The sequence below is a fragment of the Varroa destructor genome, unplaced genomic scaffold (assembly GCF_002443255.2).
Source record: "Varroa destructor unplaced genomic scaffold, Vdes_3.0 BEIS01000004.1, whole genome shotgun sequence".
In the NCBI taxonomy this organism is placed as follows: Eukaryota; Metazoa; Arthropoda; class Arachnida; order Mesostigmata; family Varroidae; genus Varroa; species Varroa destructor.
Window position 1 is genome coordinate 17,365,722 of NW_019211457.1, and position 19,869 is coordinate 17,385,590.

General features: G+C 37.1%; 3 protein-coding genes across 8 annotated transcripts; all 3 read left to right on the forward strand.

The window, feature by feature from the left end:
• The first annotated feature begins 111 nt into the window (after positions 1-111).
• On the forward strand, positions 112-6,121 carry LOC111249636 (queuosine-tRNA galactosyltransferase-like). 5 transcript variants are annotated; one of them, XM_022803742.2, is made up of 9 exons: positions 1,608-1,883; positions 2,020-2,265; positions 2,453-2,557; positions 2,862-3,001; positions 3,346-3,604; positions 4,094-4,291; positions 4,604-4,774; positions 5,665-5,775; positions 5,984-6,121. In XM_022803742.2, exons 2-9 carry the CDS (start codon positions 2,263-2,265, stop codon positions 6,095-6,097), a joined length of 1,101 nt encoding a protein of 366 aa, XP_022659477.1. In that variant the 5' UTR covers positions 1,608-1,883; positions 2,020-2,262; the 3' UTR covers positions 6,098-6,121. The 5 variants fall into 5 exon arrangements, with proteins under 5 accessions (XP_022659473.1, XP_022659477.1, XP_022659478.1 ...); XM_022803743.2 differs by having other exon boundaries at positions 2,164-2,265; XM_022803738.2 differs by lacking the exons at positions 1,608-1,883; positions 2,020-2,265 and adding an exon at positions 112-234.
• A 4,315-nt stretch (positions 6,122-10,436) lies between these two features.
• On the forward strand, positions 10,437-14,104 carry LOC147755908 (lysophospholipase D GDPD1-like). 2 transcript variants are annotated; one of them, XM_086988366.1, is made up of 8 exons: positions 10,437-10,538; positions 11,107-11,213; positions 11,627-11,701; positions 11,966-12,081; positions 12,365-12,515; positions 12,922-13,070; positions 13,350-13,455; positions 13,721-14,104. In XM_086988366.1, the coding sequence occupies exons 2-8, from the start codon at positions 11,175-11,177 to the stop codon at positions 13,886-13,888; spliced, it is 804 nt and encodes a 267-aa protein (XP_086844492.1). In that variant the 5' UTR covers positions 10,437-10,538; positions 11,107-11,174; the 3' UTR covers positions 13,889-14,104. The 2 variants fall into 2 exon arrangements, with proteins under 2 accessions (XP_086844492.1, XP_022659481.1); XM_022803746.2 differs by having other exon boundaries at positions 10,465-10,636.
• Positions 14,105-15,294: 1,190 nt separating this feature from the next.
• LOC111250191 (uncharacterized) lies at positions 15,295-19,077 on the forward strand. Its single transcript, XM_022805033.2, has 3 exons — positions 15,295-15,691; positions 16,404-16,780; positions 17,468-19,077. Exons 2-3 carry the CDS (start codon positions 16,423-16,425, stop codon positions 17,794-17,796), a joined length of 687 nt encoding a protein of 228 aa, XP_022660768.1. The 5' UTR covers positions 15,295-15,691; positions 16,404-16,422; the 3' UTR covers positions 17,797-19,077.
• Positions 19,078-19,869: the final 792 nt, after the last annotated feature.

The window sequence follows — 19,869 nt, forward strand, 5'->3', positions numbered from 1 at the left end:
GAAGGGTAGTTTGGCCACCACACAAAACGTTTCCCTTTCCCACGACCTTAACTTTCCCCCAAACGCTCTTATAAACGCAAATTGCACACACGTCTTTATGGAGCGTTGCTCACTCGACACATTTGTCAAGTTTACAGTCAAGTAATTAAACTTCCTGTTCAAGACAAGATGCTGCGCGGCGATCTTTGATACGATGCGAAACAACATAACGGTTTCTATGAATGGATGGATTCTGTAAGTATTTGTATGCAATATAAAAAAGGAAGAAATTGAAAGGATAGAAGTGGTTTAAGAGCCACGCTAAATTGACGTTGAAGTTTGTCCTCCATCAGGTAAAAGACAGAGCTCGTGATCATTTCATTGTACCATACTAAACTGCTAGCTAGCTTGTTATACGAAGGTATTCTCGCTAAGCTACGAGCTAACAACAAATGAAGGAAGCCTATGGTAGAAAAGAAATCAATCAACCACAAGAGCAAGGGGCTCCGATAACGTATGAAATGGCCGAAAAAAAAAATTGAAACATTCACTACAACTTTGTCACTCTGGACACTTTTTCTCTCGTAATAAATAAGATGCACAAACGATCCGTGCACAAATGTCACGTCATTAAATGTTATATTGGTAGGTTGCCTTAGAACAGCGCCAAACTTTCGCTTGATAAAATGTATACTAATTAAGTCGGGAGATATGCTTAGTCTGTTTAGCAAGATTATGCTGCTTCATTATAAATCCATCTGAAGGCATTTATGGTTTCATGGACAAATAAATAGTGTAACCGTTCGAGCTGGCACTCATTATGCTGGAGTTGATAAGTTTCTACTAAGGACACCTTAGGAACCACTGATGTGAGTTAAGTGGATTGTTCTATATTATACCTGTGAATATCCTTTGAGCTAAACATGGCCCGAGTTGTGTTGACTAAAAGGTTATCGACCTATCACTTAATAATAAATGATAGTAATATATTAATAATAAGTGATAAAATAATAATAACATTAATCCAAAATGTCTGTATGGTTATTGCATTATTATACTCATTATAAGTTTCGGTAAAATATGAATATCTCAGTTTCTGCATCTATATTGAGCATTATTAAAAAGGTTTTGTCAAGTTTCTTGAAATTTATAATGTCTGTAAGATGGGTTCTTGCGATGCGAATTTGTGTATTTGACACAAGCATTTTTTGTAAATTATGCAAAATGTGTCGGATCATCATCATCATCATTCATACATGTGTACATACATAAAAAACAGCAACAATATTTAATTACGGTCCCTACTTAGAAGTGAGAAATTCTAGTCAGCCTAAACTTTTTTGGCGTCTAACCTGTTGCTCGTCGTTACTAGTAAAATTGTAGACTAAGGCATAATACTAATTGCTATCAGTTCAATCTAAATATGTCAATTTTACGCTGAATTTATTGCTAGTATCGGACTCTGAGCGATAATTTGCATTTGCTAACAACATAAACACAATAGTTTAATTACTTCTTTATTTTGAGCTAGTCTCTAAAGTATGAAATATCAAGTAAGTAATTTGAATATAACCCGCGCCAAAGGGCGGACCAAAAAATTGCTCCATGGCGACTAAAGAAAACAAACATCGACAGATTTAGCAACATGGCAAAGTAGCGGCTTAAGCCATTCAGACTAGCGCCAGCTGATCTGAGGCGGTTCTCTGGGATGAACAGAGCTCGCTGAAAATATTTGTGTTTCATTTTTTTTGACTAAGTCTAATACATTTATTTATATTAGTATGATTGTTTCCAATGACAAGTAGAAGTCTGTGTGTTACACGTCGGCAATCTGTCTGCAAAGACGTAGTAGTCAAAAACCGTTGCTTGACTTTTGACAATGCGGCGGAAAACTAGAAAAATAAGTACGCTTTTTGTATCAGTTACACACGGCATTCAAATGCCGTGAAAAAAAAATGTAAAAAATATACCTTGAAGATTAACTTATAGGAAATGATTTCACTAATTGTGAATCTGCAAGTGCACCTAAATTTTTTTTAGCTTGCATTTAGTAGAATCGCGCAGCATCGTTCTACACGGATTTCAAAAGTCGTAACACAGCCACACATGATGCCGTATCCAAATATTGAAATATATAAGAAGCTCAATACCCGCCACTCGTAATCTAACTTACTCTCTCTTAAGTGTTTTGCTATAAAGTCAATCGGCAAATACTCTGCCGGACAGCCGGTTAGCTCTATACGCCTTCCCGTTATAACTACACACAAAAATTAAATTGTTATTATGGTATGTATTGTATAATAAATTAGGTGTAGGTACCTCTAAGCTGCCCAGACAGACAAAAGCAATTGAGGTTGTGCCGAATATTACGATATATTATCATAATTCTAAGTGTTCTAAAAAACTATCGCTGAAGAAGTTTATATAGATTACATCACAATAACGCGTTCATGTTACATGTCCTCCCTTTCAGGCTGGTCCAATTTTGATTAGCGTCATAATACCTGTCCACAATAGTGCTAAGTACCTCAAGGAGTGTCTGGACTCCATCTTAACACAGACGTTTCCGCTTTCTCAGGTCAGTTCATACGGTTTTGGATAATTATATATGTATATATATAAAAAAAAAACTTATTTTTAACACATTTTTTTTTGTTTGATGATGTTTGACAGTGATGATAAAGCAATTTGATTAAAAAGTGAACGCATTATATCATGTAAGGAGTGGTATGTTCATGCTTATATACGGAAACGTCTAAGGGGAAAGTGTACGTAACTATTGTTACAACGAACTGTAAAAGCAGTACTAAGTAAAAAAAACAAGTTTACTTTACCTCATCAGTGGATTTTCGACTTATTATTACTACTTACTATCTGTATAGGTTGAAGTATCAGTCTGGGATGATTGCAGTACCGATAATTCTCTACAAATGGTCGAAGAGTTCCGAACCTCTCTAGAGAATCGCGGTGGGAGGCTTGTCATAGGTGGCAGCAATGGAGATCAGCAACCCAAGGGATGCGGGTAGGTTGGCAATCTCGCAACGCTTGAGAGGTTGTCTGTTCTGTCAAGTACTGTTATCTAAATTTAACCCGCTCATTTAGCTTCGAATCAAGTGTCCAGAACTCAGTGGCAATGCTTATCAAGTTATTCGCGTCGGCGATTTGACGCTTAATACGTTTTGCTTTTTGTTGCGTTAGACGCCTTATCATATTGAGATATCGAAGTACCGCTTGCTTTTCACATTTGTTTGGGAAACATCATCGACTACGCCGATTATTAGCTCTACTAGTAACATCTTCGTTTGCACATTATACTGTTGAAGAAGTGACATATTACGCGGTACGTTCTCTTTTTTTTTTCTTTAGATTTGCCAAGAACAAAGCTATCGAACAAAGTTCAGGCGAATTCTTGTGTTTTCTGGACTCCGACGACGTAATCGCTCCTCGACGACTTGAAGCACAACTGGCGGAGGCACGTAAAAAAAAGGAAAATGGCTGTGATGCAGCAACGCACGGTCCCCAACATGTGCTAGTTGGTAGTCGCTTTCATCGAATTCCGGAAGCTTCAACTGCGCGCTACACCCAATGGGCCAATACACTACCTCAGCATCTTCTTGATGTACAGGTGATGTCAAAGAAAATGCAAGAAATGCCTTATTTAGACGCTAAAAGTACGTTGCAATGGATTTTATTAATATCTTTTATGAACTGATCGTAAACATAAGATTCTTACTATCGCTGATTGGTGTGACGAATCGGTTAGCGCTAAGTTTGTGCGTATGATATAAAAACCCATATTCATTACGTATCACGTGTCACATAATATGCGTTATTATTATTATTAGCTAAGAAATTTGTACAAAGTGTGATTGACTTGAGATACTCTTGATATATGAATTAGTGCAGAGTTCCTAGCTATTTGGAGCAAGTGTTTGACGTCCGTGAGTATTTGAGCGCCGGCACAGAGGGTGCGTGCCCTTCTAGGTAAAAACAAATTGAAGTACTACATCGAAGGCGTTCGATTTTCAGTCGAAAAAAATACACGGTAAAAAATAGTAGCTAGACGGTGGTAGCAATTACTGTCATTGTGCCTGTAATTAAATCGTTTTGATAGGTGTTCACGTCGCACGGACCAACTATAATTATGCCAACGTGGTTCTGTGCGCGGGAAACGTACAGCCGTATACCGGGCGGTTTCTCAGAACAAGGAAAAGGTACTCCAGAAGATCTAATATTTTTCTACAAACATCTTGATCTCGGAGGATCAATACGCCGTGTCGATGAAGACTTACTCATGTATCGTTATCACCCGGTTAGTTTATAAGAATTTCTTCACTATACCCAGCTTGATACTGAAACCTACTGAACTGCTAATAAACGATTTGGCCGTTCATAGAAATGTACTTATGGCAATCCACTTTTTTTCGAATTAACGTAAACATTAGCCCCTCCATATGCTTCGCATAGTAAAACATGAACTAATAATATAGTTATAAAGTCAGTTAGTTCTTCAAAATTGTTAAACATGGCATTTTGATTTTTAGCTCATTTGTGCCTCGGAGAACGCGAGTGGATAAATGGTTTCCGCTAGACTTCATAATTTCTGATGCAATGACACTTTCAGAATGCCACGACCTTTTCGATTAGCGAAGAGACCATCTGGGAGCTTCGATTACGTCGCCTCGAAGAACGACTGCTCATTTGTCCCGGTGGTTGGCAAGGCTTCACTATATGGAACGCTGGAAAACAGGGAAAAAGATTCTACAGAGGCTTATGTCAGAAGGCACGAAGCAAGGTGCGAAAAACATTTCTAGCTATTTAAGGGCAATAGAAGACTCAAAAAATATCTGAACAGTACGAAATGGAGAATGAGATTTAGACTGCAGCCGTATAGCGCAGAGTCTAAATGCCGTCGATGATATCCTAAAAGGTGTAATAGAGGCTTAGGAAGTCTAACATGTACGCCCAACGCAGTTATCCCAGCGAATCATACGGTTTTGAAGTCAGCGAGTAAATGTATTTAGAATATCAGGGAGAACATATATGAGGTCGTTGCGTAAGTAATATCCGCTTTTGTTAACTGCCACCTTTTAGTTTTAATTCTTTCGATCGCCAAAAACCACGTGTTATGTGCTATTAAAAGGCTCTTCTCTTGCTCCTCAAGTCCGCTGCTGTAGTTTCGTCCAATCCAGCCCTAGTTTAAGTTTTGAAATGTACGCACCCTTTTTTTGATAGAATATGACGATTTCGCTATTTCATTGATTGCCAACCATCATCAGTATAATTGTCCCTTTCTGTTAGTTATCCTATGATTGATTTTACCTTAGCTTTTTTAGTTTTTTAATTGGTTTCGATAAGTTATCTTCTATTTTTTACTGCTTACTACCTTATACAAAGTTTTCAACTTATGAAATATCGAAGTTGCTACAACTGGAACAGAATTCATACGCTAAAAAGTTTAAATTCAAGGTGAAGTTTTTTTTATCTGTGTCGAAAAGTAATAACAGCTCTTTAATGGTATATAATTAATCATCTGCAAGTGAAAAACGAACAAATAAGAAGTAATAAGTACAAGTTGAGATTACTTTAGTAACAATCTAATTTTATTCCCATACACACGAATTAATGAACAAATCCGTCTTCGGTATCTGTGCTACCTGCTGTAATGATTCATAATTGTCACAGGTGCGTGGTTTCTGTGACGTTGATCCCAAAAAAATTGCTAGAGGTGAATATGTCTTTGAGGAATCCCCCCTACGACCGAAACCTCGTCTGCCAATTGTCCATTTTACTCAGGTGCGTAAGTAACGCATGCACTATACCTATAACGATCTTTGCAAATATTTTTAAGCAGACCAAATTTTGCACTGATACAGTATTAAATTGCAGGCAATTTAGTAATGTCTGTAGAACACAGCGTAAAAATAGTAGATTTCAATTGTCCTTAATGCAAGTCTTAAACAAAAGTGCGCGAAGGGAAAAAAATTCGTTGATTATTTTTCAGGTGCGTCCGCCACTTGTAATATGCGTAAAGATCAACCTAATGCCCGGTGGGTTCGAGGAAAATCTGGCCTCACTCGGCCTCACAGAAGGACGTGACTACGTACATTTTGCTTAGTGATAGTTTGACCTAGTTCTGTGTGACTGACGTCTGAAGACCTTATAGCATCTTCATAGCTTGTTGGGCGTAAGTTATTGGCAACTCAGATAATCTTATGACGGTGTCATATATAAAAATGCTATAAGTTCACTATGATTTTACGTTAAGTGTTTTTCTTAGAGTTGAGTAAGCAGTATTCGTTTTCACACGCCCGTAAGTTGCCCAAAATTTAGTGGTTCTGCTGTGCCTTCGGCAATCCCGCAACTAGCATACTTTATTTACAGATCTGTAAATAAATCTGTAAAGACACCGTACCCTGGACCCACACTTTCTCTGTACACAAAATTGGACGAAATTAGCTCTCCATTGGTGAACTTGTTTGGCAGAAGTTATTTTTTGTTTAAGGGTTGCCTCAACCTTTGCCTTAGGATAGTTATGTAAAGTTAGCACTCCATATGCATAAGTACGGGTGCTGCTATGCTCATCCACGCTGCTTTGATCATCATGTCAATTTAATTGCTTAACCCACATAACACTGCAGCCTACAATCCTCGTTAGCGACATAGTCCTCTGTCGTATTCATAGTCTGTAAAATAGTCTTTTCTATTTGATATCACTCTTGTATACGAGCATTTGTCCATTTCATATTACTTAGTCGGTATTTCCTCGAGAAAGTATGTTATTTTTATGCTGGGTAGTTTAATGCTAGTATTCACGGGTTTTTAACATTGGATATTCGTCGCACCTGGTGTTAGCCCCAATATATGCCTTTTTTTCTTATTGAGTCAAGTAGGTCACGCACTTTAAACGTATAATAGCAACCTCAGCAAATCAATCTCAGGCGAAACTTCATCATGACGATATTATTAAGCTCGTGTTAGACACGTAAACTGATTATAGATATCATTCAGTGAAACCGTTGAAAATTCAATCCAATAATAAATGAATAATTCTACAGCCTCCATCTGCCCGTTAGATAAAAACAGACCGGCAGCAGTTAATTATGCAATAAGAAAAACTTCCACGTAGCGATGAATTCACTGTCAAAGATGAATCTCCGTTGTTTAGAAAGTGCCAATTGCGTTAAGGGAGACTTTCTCAGAGTATTTCATTTACTGTTCTCTGCTCCGTCTCAGAAATTAAACTAATGACAAATTAAATAAATTATTGAAATTTAGTGAACAAGTCCCCTCACCGCATAAAATATGTGAATGCAGTTATACTTCTTATTACTCATAGTTTCGAAATGATCGATTCGCACATTAGTGCTTAAAGGTGCAAACATTGAAAGGCGCACTCATCGTTTTTCCATTATTATTGAATTGCGATTGTTTTATTCTTTTTATGCAGAAATAACAATTTTTTATTTAGTGCTCATTACAATACATCAAAAACAGTATAGTAGTAATATTAAGCTACCAAACATCAAAATAACACATTTTCCCAAAAAACAAGAACAGGCTCAGCCTGTGATGCGCGTGGTACATAAGTGTATCACTCAACCCTTTTAAAAAGTTAGGTTTAAAACACTCATTGTAGAATAGATCTTTTAGAGATACGGTTCCCAATATGTAGAGATACACCTTAATGGACTATAAAGAAAATGATTTAACGTGACTAGGATTTTAATGTATATTTCACTTTCACTTTACAAATTGTTACTTGGTTGCCAATACGTATCATAATAAGGTCTTCTATGACTTTTAAAAATGGATGAGAAACTTCATCAGTCAAGGTTTTTTATGACCGTATTCCACACACACTGTTTCCTTCTATTCGAGCAACTGCTTTCTAAATGACTGGAAAAGGATCTCGCTCCATGCGAATTAATTCGATCTTGTTCGTTAATTTAGATAGAAAAATTAGGTAAGATGCACTAAGTTGTGCCTTTGTACTTTTCAGTATTTTTCTTTAAAGAAAAATAGGAGCTTCAATTATAAATAACAAACATTTCACCTGACTAAATAGAGAGCCTATATTTTTTCAATTCAAGATATACGAGCGCGGCATCTGGTTGAAATAGCATCCCACGTGATCTGAGAGTCGTATTGACGCGCCCTCCGATATAGCCTAGCAAGCCTTCTTCTTAATTCACTGGGCGACCCAAGCTGTGAAGCCGTCCTGCATGTTTGCATCCATGTACATCCTTGCTTCCTTAAGGTGTTGCACCCACATCTTCCATAGGAGACAGATTTACTCATTGATTTTATTTCAGTTTGAAGAAAATAGATTGGGCCTATGATGGAGCAGATCGTTACGCATGTAGGTCTCAACGAGTTGCGATTTTATCAGATCGTATGCGTTTTGTTTCATGTATCATATCTGAGTGTAGTTGCGCACCGAACAGCGTATATTAATTTTGAAACGTTAACTAACATTAACTACTGAAGTTTCTACATGTTCGAAACGTGTTAGGAACACGTTTAGTGTTCATATTTACTTCCCGCCGGAGGACTTCAACAATAGAGTGGAAAGGGAGGGCCGCTGCCCCAGCTGTATCCAGCTCCTACTTACGCCAAATGCCAGCTGATCGAATACAGAAAATTGCATTAGGCTAATAGGCCTACGGAAAATTAACGAAAAGACCTTCCATTTTGTTTTGTTATATTTTGCAGAAGCGAGCTTTGATTTGAATATCCATTGTGACGGTTTTACTTTGTCCCAACGTTTTAAATGCGGTTGTTTATCGTTAGTAGTTTTTACGTCGAGAAAGTAATAGCGAAATGGCTACTGTAAATATGGCTGATCCCATTTATCATAGTACACTATTGTTTCCGCACCAAATGTGGTAGGTTAAATACTGACAGTTATGTAATAAGATTATAATATAAAGCTGCTTATTTAAATAACTAATCAAAGTCAGTTCCCCAAATTAGTTTTTCATGTAATACTTTCGTTATACGTTTTCATTCGAATAAATCATTAATATACTTTGCTTGCATTGTGCTCTATTGGCCAGCACAATTGAAACTTCGTCGTCGCTCAGCTAGTGCATTGTAATGTTACTTAGTTATCTATTTTCAATTGGTCGTCATGGGATTATAATACATACGCATAATTTTATGAAGAATTAAAGTGCATAGCTGTTGGGGATAGTTCATCCGGTGAAGCAATCTCATTTTTTTCTTCCTCGTTATAACGGATGCATTTTTCTATTACATAATGGAAAACAAGATCTTATTAATTAGTGGCTAAAATTATTCGTGATTGAGACGTTATGTTTGTTATGTTCATATAGAGAATGAATTACTTGGCAATTATATATTTATGTGTGTGTGTGTGTGTGTTTTAGATGAAGAGCCTGGGGTGCGATCACCTTTGATCAATAGGTGTAATTGCAATTACTATAACCAAGAGCATATTTGTATCGAATGCTGACTCGAATAAGCCGGATTAATAACACTTGCTTCGTAAAGAAACGCCGCCTCAAGCTTCTCTGCACGAAACAATTTACTATCGTGCAAGAGGCACGATGAACATGGAACAAAAATGCCCCGCTACGTTGTAAACCCTTACAAAATCGGGGTGAATCATTGCCAATGTCTAGTTTGTATCTTTGGCATCCCAGCAACTCGATTACCTCCAGCAAATATTAAAGTGACAACATTTAGAAGAAACAGTGTAGACTTAAAGCAAAAAATTCCTACCAAACTGGTCTCCGTAAGGCGCGCCGACTCATACTACTCATGATTTGGCAGAAAGGGCTTAAGATTATTAAACCCAAAACTCACATCTATGACTTATATCTAGCTATTGTCATGATCATGGAGCCCCCATAAACAACGCTTGCCCCTCTCGCCTCGAATCCGTTTCTCGGAAATTATTATTACAAGCTAAACTGAGCCCACCATTGAAACTTCTTTAACGATTGTGAATGCATTACACCAGGTTTACTTTGTTGTTTCGATCTTAAACATTACTCAGTTCAGCAGAAATTTATTTGTTCTAGCGAGATCTGTCTGTTTGTGACGCTTGGAATGACGAGATTGAGCATTCGAAAACATCGGGCCGTTTCTAAAACTAACCTATTTTCGTACCTTTGCCACGCCTCGTTGTGGGCCCCTTGTCTACGCAGTGGGTCGTTGTTTATCGTGGATTCCTTTAGTCACGATAAACAACGGTCTCCCGATATTGTCGTCTAAAGATTTTCAGAATAACAAGACGTCGTCTTTTTCCCCAGTTACGCTAAGGTGTGCTGGGCTTACTGAAGATATTACCGAATATGAATCGAATTTTTCTTTTATGCTTGATGTTTTTGGACGTCTTGGTTTTAATTATCATCGTGTTTTAATGTCACTTTATGGATCACGATGTAAACGATAATGACATTTGTAAACTTTTATCTGTGTCATTACAGCAATCAATTGTGATTTGTTTATGGTGAAATGACTGGCCGAAACGTCGTAATGGGATCTACCGAGTCATCGTGTACATGCACTGGATGGTGGTTCTTAGGGGGGTACGTTCTCACTTCGTTTGTGCTCCTTAAGAACCCTACGCTTTTACATAAAAAAAAGAAGACCAAGTTTACATGTGTTCACATCAGCCATCGAGGAGGTAGGCATGCTCTATATGTGCCTGTGTGTGTGCGAGTTTGTATATCAATGGCTATACATATTGAAACCCTGTTTAGCATTGTGCTACCAAATAGATTTCATGTTTAAAATGAATGATTACTGAATAAAGCTAGATAAAGGGATATCAGAAGATTTAAGAAGAGACCCCCAATAGCGTCACTTTTAACGTTGCGTTAATCCGCTGACGTGTTTTTAAACTGATCGCTAACCACATTATTTATAAATTGTATTTTGAAGAATAGTATGCACTGGTAAGAGTTACAACCGAATATTTTGTTTCGTTATTAGGAAATAACTTAATTTGAGTTTTTAGCTGCATGTTTAGCATATTCTGGACATACATACGTATTTTAAAAAAATAACATTTTTGGGGGTACTTCTTTATTGCGAACTGTATCACTCCTTTATGATAAACGTAGGCTTTTATTTAGCTAGTTGTATACACTACAGGTGCGTTTGAGCGGCTGGAGAACACGTTGGAGGCCTTTGACTACGCTGTAAATAAGTGTGGCACAGACATGCTCGAGCTTGACGTTCATTTAACTTTAGACAAACAGGTTTGTGACAGCTGCAGCTATTTAGTATTAATTTTTCTTGTTTACTTAGTTAGCATTCTAATTTTCTCCGTTTTTTTTTCCATTCTAATAATTTAATTGATTTGTATAATTGGCGCTCGTATTTGTGAAACTACTCCTATATTTTGGAGTAGTTAGTTATTGCAATGTGACATAGCTGTTGTAAAGGTCGTGGACCTTCATAGGGTGTTATGTTTAATTCGTCACCATTTTCTAGACATCTGAAAGAAACGTAAAGTCACATGCTGTATAAATATATAGACTAGTAATGTCTATTAAGCAATTTAACATTATGGTAAACAGCAAACACCGTAAATATGAAAATCCTCAGTCAAATTAGCCGAACTACAATTTTAACGTTTATAATTAGCAGATATGGTCTTTTCTCTTGCTAGGTTGTCGTCTGCCACGATCTTTCGCTTCTGCGAACGACCGGAGTGGATAAGAAGATCTACCAGCTCTGCTACAAGGTACACGCTGTGCAACTCGCGCAAGACAGGACTATCGAACTATTTTTCGGTGTTTTCGTATCAGCTACAAGAGGCTTTCTAATTGAAAGGCTAAAATTACTACGGCGACCATCAAATACTGTTTTAACAGATACTCAGTTGTCCCGATAAGATAAAAGCAAAATGTTCTAACACGAAGAAGTATATGTTTTATAAACTCGCAACTGCAACATCGATTTTTCAAAAAAAAGTTTGCTCTATTTCGTTGCATTGTCTCCTCTGCAGGATCTTCCGTTACTGCGTTCATCACTTTACGTTGAGTTTATGGACGGTTTACCATGTGCTCAAATGCGTGAAAATGTCGACCGGCGTATTCCTCTGCTTAGAGAAGTGTTCGAAAGGTTTATATAATTGAGAAATTTGGAAGACTAGTATTGATCAGATGAGAAACAATCCTGTTCTTCATTTTATGCGACGGGGTTTGTAATACAAAAAAAAAAGTATTCAATGTGCACTATTTGCAGTACAATTTGTTGAAATATACATGGCCATAACGAGACAAGCATTTGCTTTAACTTGTTTCATATGCAGAGTAGAGGGGGGATTCTTTCTTCTATGCGATTCTGTGGAGTTATCGCTGATCAGACTGTTTGTATTGCGATTATGTGCGCGACTGTTGATTAGGTTTCCTAATGTTGCCATCAGCATCGATATTAAGGACAATGACGATGAACTAATCGATCGGGTTCACGAACTGATCGTGAAGTTTGACCGGCAAGAGATGACTATATGGGGAAATATTTCGTATGTTGTTACACAAAAGTGCTATAACCGGGTAAGAAGTTAATTTTCAGTTCTAAACACTCTTCCTATTCTCGGGAATTATGTGTCTACCCATTACTATTAGGTGTCAGGCCGTGATTTTTCGACTGTATTTCATATAATTTACTTTTTGGATCTTAGTGAGGCTCGAAGTTGAGTCTACATGAGCCAAAAATGAAATTGAAATGTAATTTGACTTGCATCCTTGGCAATGCCCTCTTGCACTATGGAAAAAGGACAGTAAATAAAAGGAGAAAGAAATCAACTAGAGTTGTCTGTGAAGATGGAACCTAGAAAATAGCTGCAGCCAGAGGTTTTTAACTATATGTTTAGATTCTGCGCAAAACTTCGAAAGGATTGAAGTGCCTTCGATATACATAAATAGACGAATGCTTATTAGCTCGTACTTCATGTTTCAGGACCCGTCGATTCCAATCTTCTTCTCAGCTCCACGTGTGGCTTGGCTTGCGTTTCTCGCATGGACCGGTCTACTCCCATTTGTGCCTATTCGAGAAACGTGTTTGGCCATCCTGCATCCCACTTCAATGGAGCGAAACTCTGAATTCAAGTGAGTGTAGTAGATGTTCTACTGCTGGCAATATTTGTCCTCCCTATTTTACTCCATAAATTAGGCCAAAATAGATACATAGGATGCTCACGAAATGGCAAGCTTACTGTGGAAGTCTTGTTCAACAAAAGACATAAATATCAAAATTATTACGTTTCCTCGACTAAGTTTTTATGGCATTGTTTTTTCTCAACAAAAATAATTACAAAATGCTTTCAGCAGACTGGGTTAACTTTTTATTATTCTGTTATTGATACTTGAATTAATTGATTTTTTCAGAGACTTTATCGCTTCAAATCCCATCTACTGGCTCGTTCTAAAAACGATTGATATCGCTTTGATGAGGCCATTCATTGTCGACCATTTGCGTAAACGAGGCATTCAGGTTAGCACCTGACTATAGTAAACAAATACTCTAAGGCTCAGCCATAATGAGAAGAATATTATGCGCATTAATCACGTAGAAAAGTAAATGAGTTTAGAGCGTTGTCTTAAACTTCATAGTAAATATTTAAAAACTTCAGAAAACTAAAGACTATGTAAAATGTAAGTTATGACTTGTGGTACAGCTGGTAAGCTATCGAATGTTCAATTATTCTTTTTACTTAGTCGAGATTTTAATAAAGTCGTCTGTGTTTTTCTATATTCAGGTTTACTTCTGGGTGTTTAATGATTGCAATACATTCTCGAAAGGCTACGAGTTAGGAGCCACGGGCATCATGACGGACTGTCCATCTCTGCTCAGGGCCTACTTGCAGGAAAATCCACACATTGTGAGTGCCCGGATGCAAGGCGCTGATATCGACTATATCAACTAAGAAATTATATGTTCGAACCATTTTTTCCGTGTACGAATGGCCATGTAGGTCTACTTAAATAAATTTATTTAATGTGCAGTGAGGTGCGGGACAATTAATACCTTTGGAGTGCAACGCCAAACTAGTGTATCCTTGCTTTTATGAGATCTTAAACAGGAAACGAACTGTACGACAGTTTTTAATCGCATGAAATAAAAGAATTTTTGTTGAATGAGATGCAACTTTTGATTATTGAGAAATATCCAAGAGAGTGTTGAACTATTACTTATATACCTATAGAATATCCTCATATATTTCAATGTAATGTATTATTGCGCGGAGAGTTGGCGCAATAACATTGTGCGAAAGATTTCGACAATCTCAAAAATGGGTAAAAGTAACATAGAGGTTTATTTGAAAATGCTAAATCTTCCACAAAAATGTGTGTATCTCTGAAAAGGCGCGGACAACCAAAGTGGTTAAAGTCCTCGTGGTAACACATGTTACAACCATAATGGTGTTCGTACTGATGTAATCTTAGTAAATTTTCATCGAGCCTAGAATATGCGCAGCATGTTTTACTATATTTACAAGTGAAAAATTAAAACATAAGATGAAGTCTGTATTTAGTAATACCGCTATTTATATTAAATGTAAAAGTAAAAAAATAGAAATAATCTGTGCAATGTGTAAAAATAAAGTTAAGTACAAAAAATTTTACGCTTCAATTTTGTGTTCTAATAGTGTTTGAAATATAATTTGGATTTATCGGAAGCGTATGTACATCTGAGAAGTTAGTGAAGGTATTTTTAAAGGCCCACCAAGAGAGTTTATCTGCTTCTGGGCAACTTTGTTGTGATGCTGTCTCGAAAACAAGAAGAAGAAGACCAAGTGGGACTTCCTAAGTACAATTGCTTATTTGAACCAAAATTTTTAAAAATGCCCAACTTTTGCTTGACATAAGACTAAGATACTGCCTTCATACGCACTTCGATTATTCAATCACAACAACTACTCGTAGAATTGTTCCTAATTTCAAATAAACGCCCGAAAACAAACCTGAAACAGTTTTTAATTGATCACATATGTCGATGGTGGGGCTTGAACTCTCAACATTTGACCTCTCCAAGTAATCGCTGAACTATGCTGAATGCTGTTAAATTAACTTGGATTTTTACTGATGTGTTTACTAAATTTAGTGAATGAGATATTACTCACTGAACTTCAGGATGCAATGAAAATAGATAGAATCATAAAAATAGGCAAAAAAAAGTAATGCCGATTAGTAAAACGTTTTATGCCACATAGAAAATCAATACAGGTACATTCACTTCCTGAAATCTTAGCATAGCAATATAAATTGTACTAACCAAAATATCAAGTGTTTAGCAGTTTCGCGATCCCGCGCAGTTTACTTCCACCATTTAGTGTCCGAGAGTTAAGGAGGCCCGATGTAACCAGCGGCAGCAGGCAAAACGCACGCACATCGGCCACATGGAACCGAACTGTTATTGATATTGTGTAGGATTTCGGCGCCTCCTGTGACAAGAAATTGTTAAGCAGGCTAGCAAGTTGTGCTTTATCAACCCGAAGTGTAAGCCGGTCATCATTTTGACTTGCGCTCAATGAGTAAGACTGAACATCTTTGTCGGAACCCTGGTCCAGTGAGACGTATATGTTAATTGTATGGCCATCTGTATTTTAAAATTCCACAACGTGCTACAAAAAGTAGGGGCCTTCGTGCTCTGTGTATTGATGAACTGTACAGTGTAGCTCAAGCACAATCACAACGCATCGGAAGGTAGCGCAGAAGTTCATTACAAGGTGGGTATTTTACACAACGCTTATTGACACTAGGTTTCTTTGAGAAGAACGTTAGCTTTGAATAAGCATTGTTGATTGATAAGAAGCACTTAAAAAGTAGATATTTTACGGTGCTGAAAATAAAAATAAAATGTTACACAGTTGTGTTTCAGCTGAAAACAAATTGTTGTTTCAATATTCATAAGTTGCTCGCTGTATTCAGTATGGTTAAGCCGTGCGTTAAAGAAAACCTTCGATCAGTCGAAAATGTTCCAATGATCTAACGTCAGGTAACTGAAGACAAAGTTTCGGAATAGCGTTTTTGGTGCGTAAATGTGATGATCTGTTTACTCAGATCGAAACACTACAGGTTTTAAGAGCAAAGTTGCGATGCCGAGTCAACATTACAACAAAAGTTGCTACTCAGAAGATCAGTTACCCGACAGCTCGGCGTAGGATTTAAAAATATATTCCCTTAAAATCTATATTATAACTGTATAAGTTAGTATAATGCAATTTCTTAAATTTGGAATAGATAAATAAATTGCAATAAACACTCAAAAGTATACTAGCTAAACACAAAAGAAACGACAACGGTGCTAGACAGCAAGTATGGCTTATGTAACTTGCAGCCCTCGAAAATGTAATTATTTTGTCAGACTGGCGTTATGTTTATAATTAGGAACCCCATAGGAATAAACCCATTTTGATACGGATTTTCTTTCCAATACAGTTCAATTGGACTTACTAAAATGGTAGAACGCACAAAGAGGCGCACTGAGGAACTAAATACGGCGATGGACGACACTGAGTCTGATGTTATGGAGCCAGATATGCCGGCATCCGGCTCTGAACATGAAGATAATATCGACATGATAAATGATCAGACGGAAATTGACTTAGCACGACAGCAACGTTCTCCAGGCGCGAGAAGTAGAAAAGATAGTACCAGTAGTGGAGGCCAAAAAAAGAAGGCTACCAGCGTGATAAAGGCACAAAAACAAAACCCTTCAGAACGAAAGAGCTCTGTTAGAGAATGTGTTGAATGCGATAGCGCTTCTGTGGACAGTCTGAAACTGAATGAGGAGTGTTCCCCGGAACAGATTATGGGTAAGTTCTTTAGTTCATTAAATGTCCTTATACTTTTTCTTTTACGGCTACGTTCCCAAAACGACGCCAATCGCCACATAGAAAATTATGCTCTTTATTAGTTTTTATGGTATTGTTTTGTCAGCACAATCAAGGTATGCTAGTCAAATTTTCCATTTTTGTAGGCGGTTTCGTTAGCTATTATAAAACTGGTTTTAAACTACAACAGAAATAGCCAAGTGTCTCTGCCTCTCTCTCTCTCTCTCTCTCTCTCTCTCTCTATATATATATATATATATATATATATATATATATATATATATATATGTATATATATAGATTGATAGGTGACTCGCTCTCTTCCTACGCTTTTTAAATAATTCCTTTGTCTAAGTAGGTGTTTTTAAAGTACCCCATGTTGATTGGACCTATTTAAAAAACAGTTTTCAATCACTGATTTTCAGCACTTTTACCTGTCAGTTCCGATTCCATTGATTGATAGTATGTTACATTATATGTGAGTTTGTGTTCGGTTTAGATGCTATTGTGGAGCCGTGGACATCAGGGCACCGTTTAGTTGAAGCAGCGGTAACAATTAACAAACGAATATTAAAGACAATATATTGAATGTGGTCCCCCCCTGAGCTCCCAGATACGACAAGAGTCCTAGGTTTTCACTCAAACAAGTTGTTCGCACTTCGCTTGCAGATTTAATCGATGACGCCCTGAAAAATGACCGCCGCTCGTTAGAACGTCTTGTCCAAGAGCCGATCAATCATTTTCCCGTCCTTGAAGAGGCAACCGCGAGTCAACTTCTTGAACTTCTTCTACGAAACCCCCAACTTCCTGTGTATGGCCAAGTGCGATGGCTGAAGCAGCTGTTAGCAATGTCAACAGGATCTGTTGTGCTTAAGAAGGCTGAATATCGCAAACTAATCGAACCAATGCTTGACCGAACATCGTCGATTTCTGAGCACTGTCTCCGGTTGAGAGGGAAACTTGATCTCCTAATGGGTCCATCCGAAGCTGTCTCGTAGTTTTTAGCTTACATCTAGGTTTGAAATAAATATATATTCAGGGCCATAAAATATTGTTGAGAGTGTATTTTTCTGTCCGCCAGATTCATATGGCAAAAAGCAACTTTTGCATTATTACGCATACTAGGCATGCTTACATAAAACAGGAACATGGGTGTATCTACCTCGATGGTTAGCTAACCTTTAATTATTTATACAAACTGCCCGCTATTCGTTGTACGATATGGAAAAAAATGACTGGCCAAACGGTCGTTTAGTCTATTTCGCTTTCTGAACTTACGCACATTGTGCGGCTGTATCACGCAAATATGTATCCAACATTGACTTGCCCGTGGATATATCACTGAGATAGCTGACAAATAGACAGGACATTTTTCGTGGTGCATCACTTGAAATCGGTGACTAAATATTAGTAAGTACGTTAAGCGTGTCAAGAGCGCTCACTGACGAAATCTAAGATCCGAGGACATTTGCTATCAACGTAACACAGTGGTAGAATAACTTATGAAATTGATGATTATTTTTATTCCAAAATCCACTTCTCAAAATCCAAAATCGACTTTTTAGATTAGCCCTTGCTGTGTCTATGAATTAACGTTTGGCCACTTGACGCAGCGCAGTTAAGCATTGTGCGGTTAATAAAAAGTGCTGCTTTTTGACGTTATGTAACACCCTCAATTTTCTACTGGATAGCAGTAATTCCCTCCTCGTTAGGACCAATTAATGAGTATTCTGGTTGCATTAAGTTCAATATTTTCGAGTAATGAATTAAGCTCCATCAGTATACATTATTACTTACAAAGATTTAGTTCTTAAGACAGGAAGGTGTAAGCTAAGTACAAGCGCGGACCATAATGTGCAGCACAGTTGAGAGAGTTTGTCGAAGCAGGCAACTAACATAGTTCAATAAAAATCCCATTTTTCAAGCACAGAACTCCAACTAGCACAAAATAGAGGAAACGCTTCTTGTTACAAAGATGTTCTATCCGCTATGGAAAGAAAAGTTCATTTGAAAAAAAATGTTAATGTTTTTTAAGGGAACCAATAAATTCAATTTGAACCGAAATGATGGATTAAATGAATTTAGGTTAATGTATATGCTCCAAATCTTGGCTATATACTTTAGATCACAAGCAAAGAAGAACATGCATGATGTACGCGAGCTCGAATCTAGAACGAGTGTTGCGTTTGCTCCAATTGATAGGAGATGTGTTTGTTTAATAGAAAATATGTACAAATTCATATGTACAATAAACATTTGAAGTCTATATGACTATGTCATCGGACAGGTGTTTTGTACTTTAGTCGATCTAAGATATTTCCTTAAGACTCAACCCTCTTATTGTATCTATATATTACCTATAACTTTTATTGTTTGGTTGGATTGTTTTATATGTTTAATGGAAACCTTCGGATAAACTAGGAGACTTTCAACGATTTTCTCCGTAATGCATTACTTATAATAAACATTAAAAGAAAAACACTACATACGAAAAAAATACAACATACAAAACCGAACACTAGACTAATAACATAATTGTCCCTTAAACTTTGCTACTACCATTGTTGCAATAAGTCAATTAAATTAAATGTGCAATTTCAACAGTTGAATTAATATAAACATTATTTGTAAGACTTGTAACCCACCCTATGATGCTGGTGTGTACTATGAGCGGTTGAACGAAGTTTTGCCACATAGAGTTAATTTGCTAACATAAAAAGGCGCACAGTACTCATGGTTATCAACACAGGTAACTACTGAAAGGTGCCAAAGGCTTAGTCACTGCTAAAGCGGTCAATTTTTGGTTGTTTTGTATTCGTTTTTCGTTATTTACTGTTTCGGGAAAGTCAATTAATTATTTATCAAATAGAGAAGATGTTCACAAGAATCGCAGGATTCACGAAAATCAACTATGCTTGAAAGGGCCTTTAAAAAGTCGTTTGAAATCGATAAAAGTTTGTAATTAACGATGCTGAATTGGGTCTAGAAAATGTCCCACATATTACATCAATAAAATCTGTAAATATAATAAGCCTTGATACTGACATTTTTAAAGAAGCATAATTTTTTTA

Bases quoted from the DNA above. Each gene is read 5' to 3' on its own strand.
- LOC111249636 (XM_022803738.2), top strand. The intron at 3,605-4,093 runs GTGATGTCAAAG...TCGTTTTGATAG, and splicing joins AGCATCTTCTTGATGTACAG to GTGTTCACGTCGCACGGACC. The intron at 5,776-5,983 runs GTGCGTAAGTAA...ATTATTTTTCAG, and splicing joins CAATTGTCCATTTTACTCAG to GTGCGTCCGCCACTTGTAAT.
- LOC147755908 (XM_022803746.2), top strand. From the start codon at position 10,465: ATGACTGGCCGAAACGTCGTAATGGGATCTACCGAGTCATCGTGTACA. The intron at 12,082-12,364 runs GTTTATATAATT...ACTGTTGATTAG, and splicing joins CTTAGAGAAGTGTTCGAAAG to GTTTCCTAATGTTGCCATCA. The intron at 12,516-12,921 runs GTAAGAAGTTAA...TTCATGTTTCAG, and splicing joins CACAAAAGTGCTATAACCGG to GACCCGTCGATTCCAATCTT.
- LOC111250191 (XM_022805033.2), top strand. From the start codon at position 16,423: ATGGTAGAACGCACAAAGAGGCGCACTGAGGAACTAAATACGGCGATG. The intron at 16,781-17,467 runs GTAAGTTCTTTA...CTTCGCTTGCAG, and splicing joins TTCCCCGGAACAGATTATGG to ATTTAATCGATGACGCCCTG.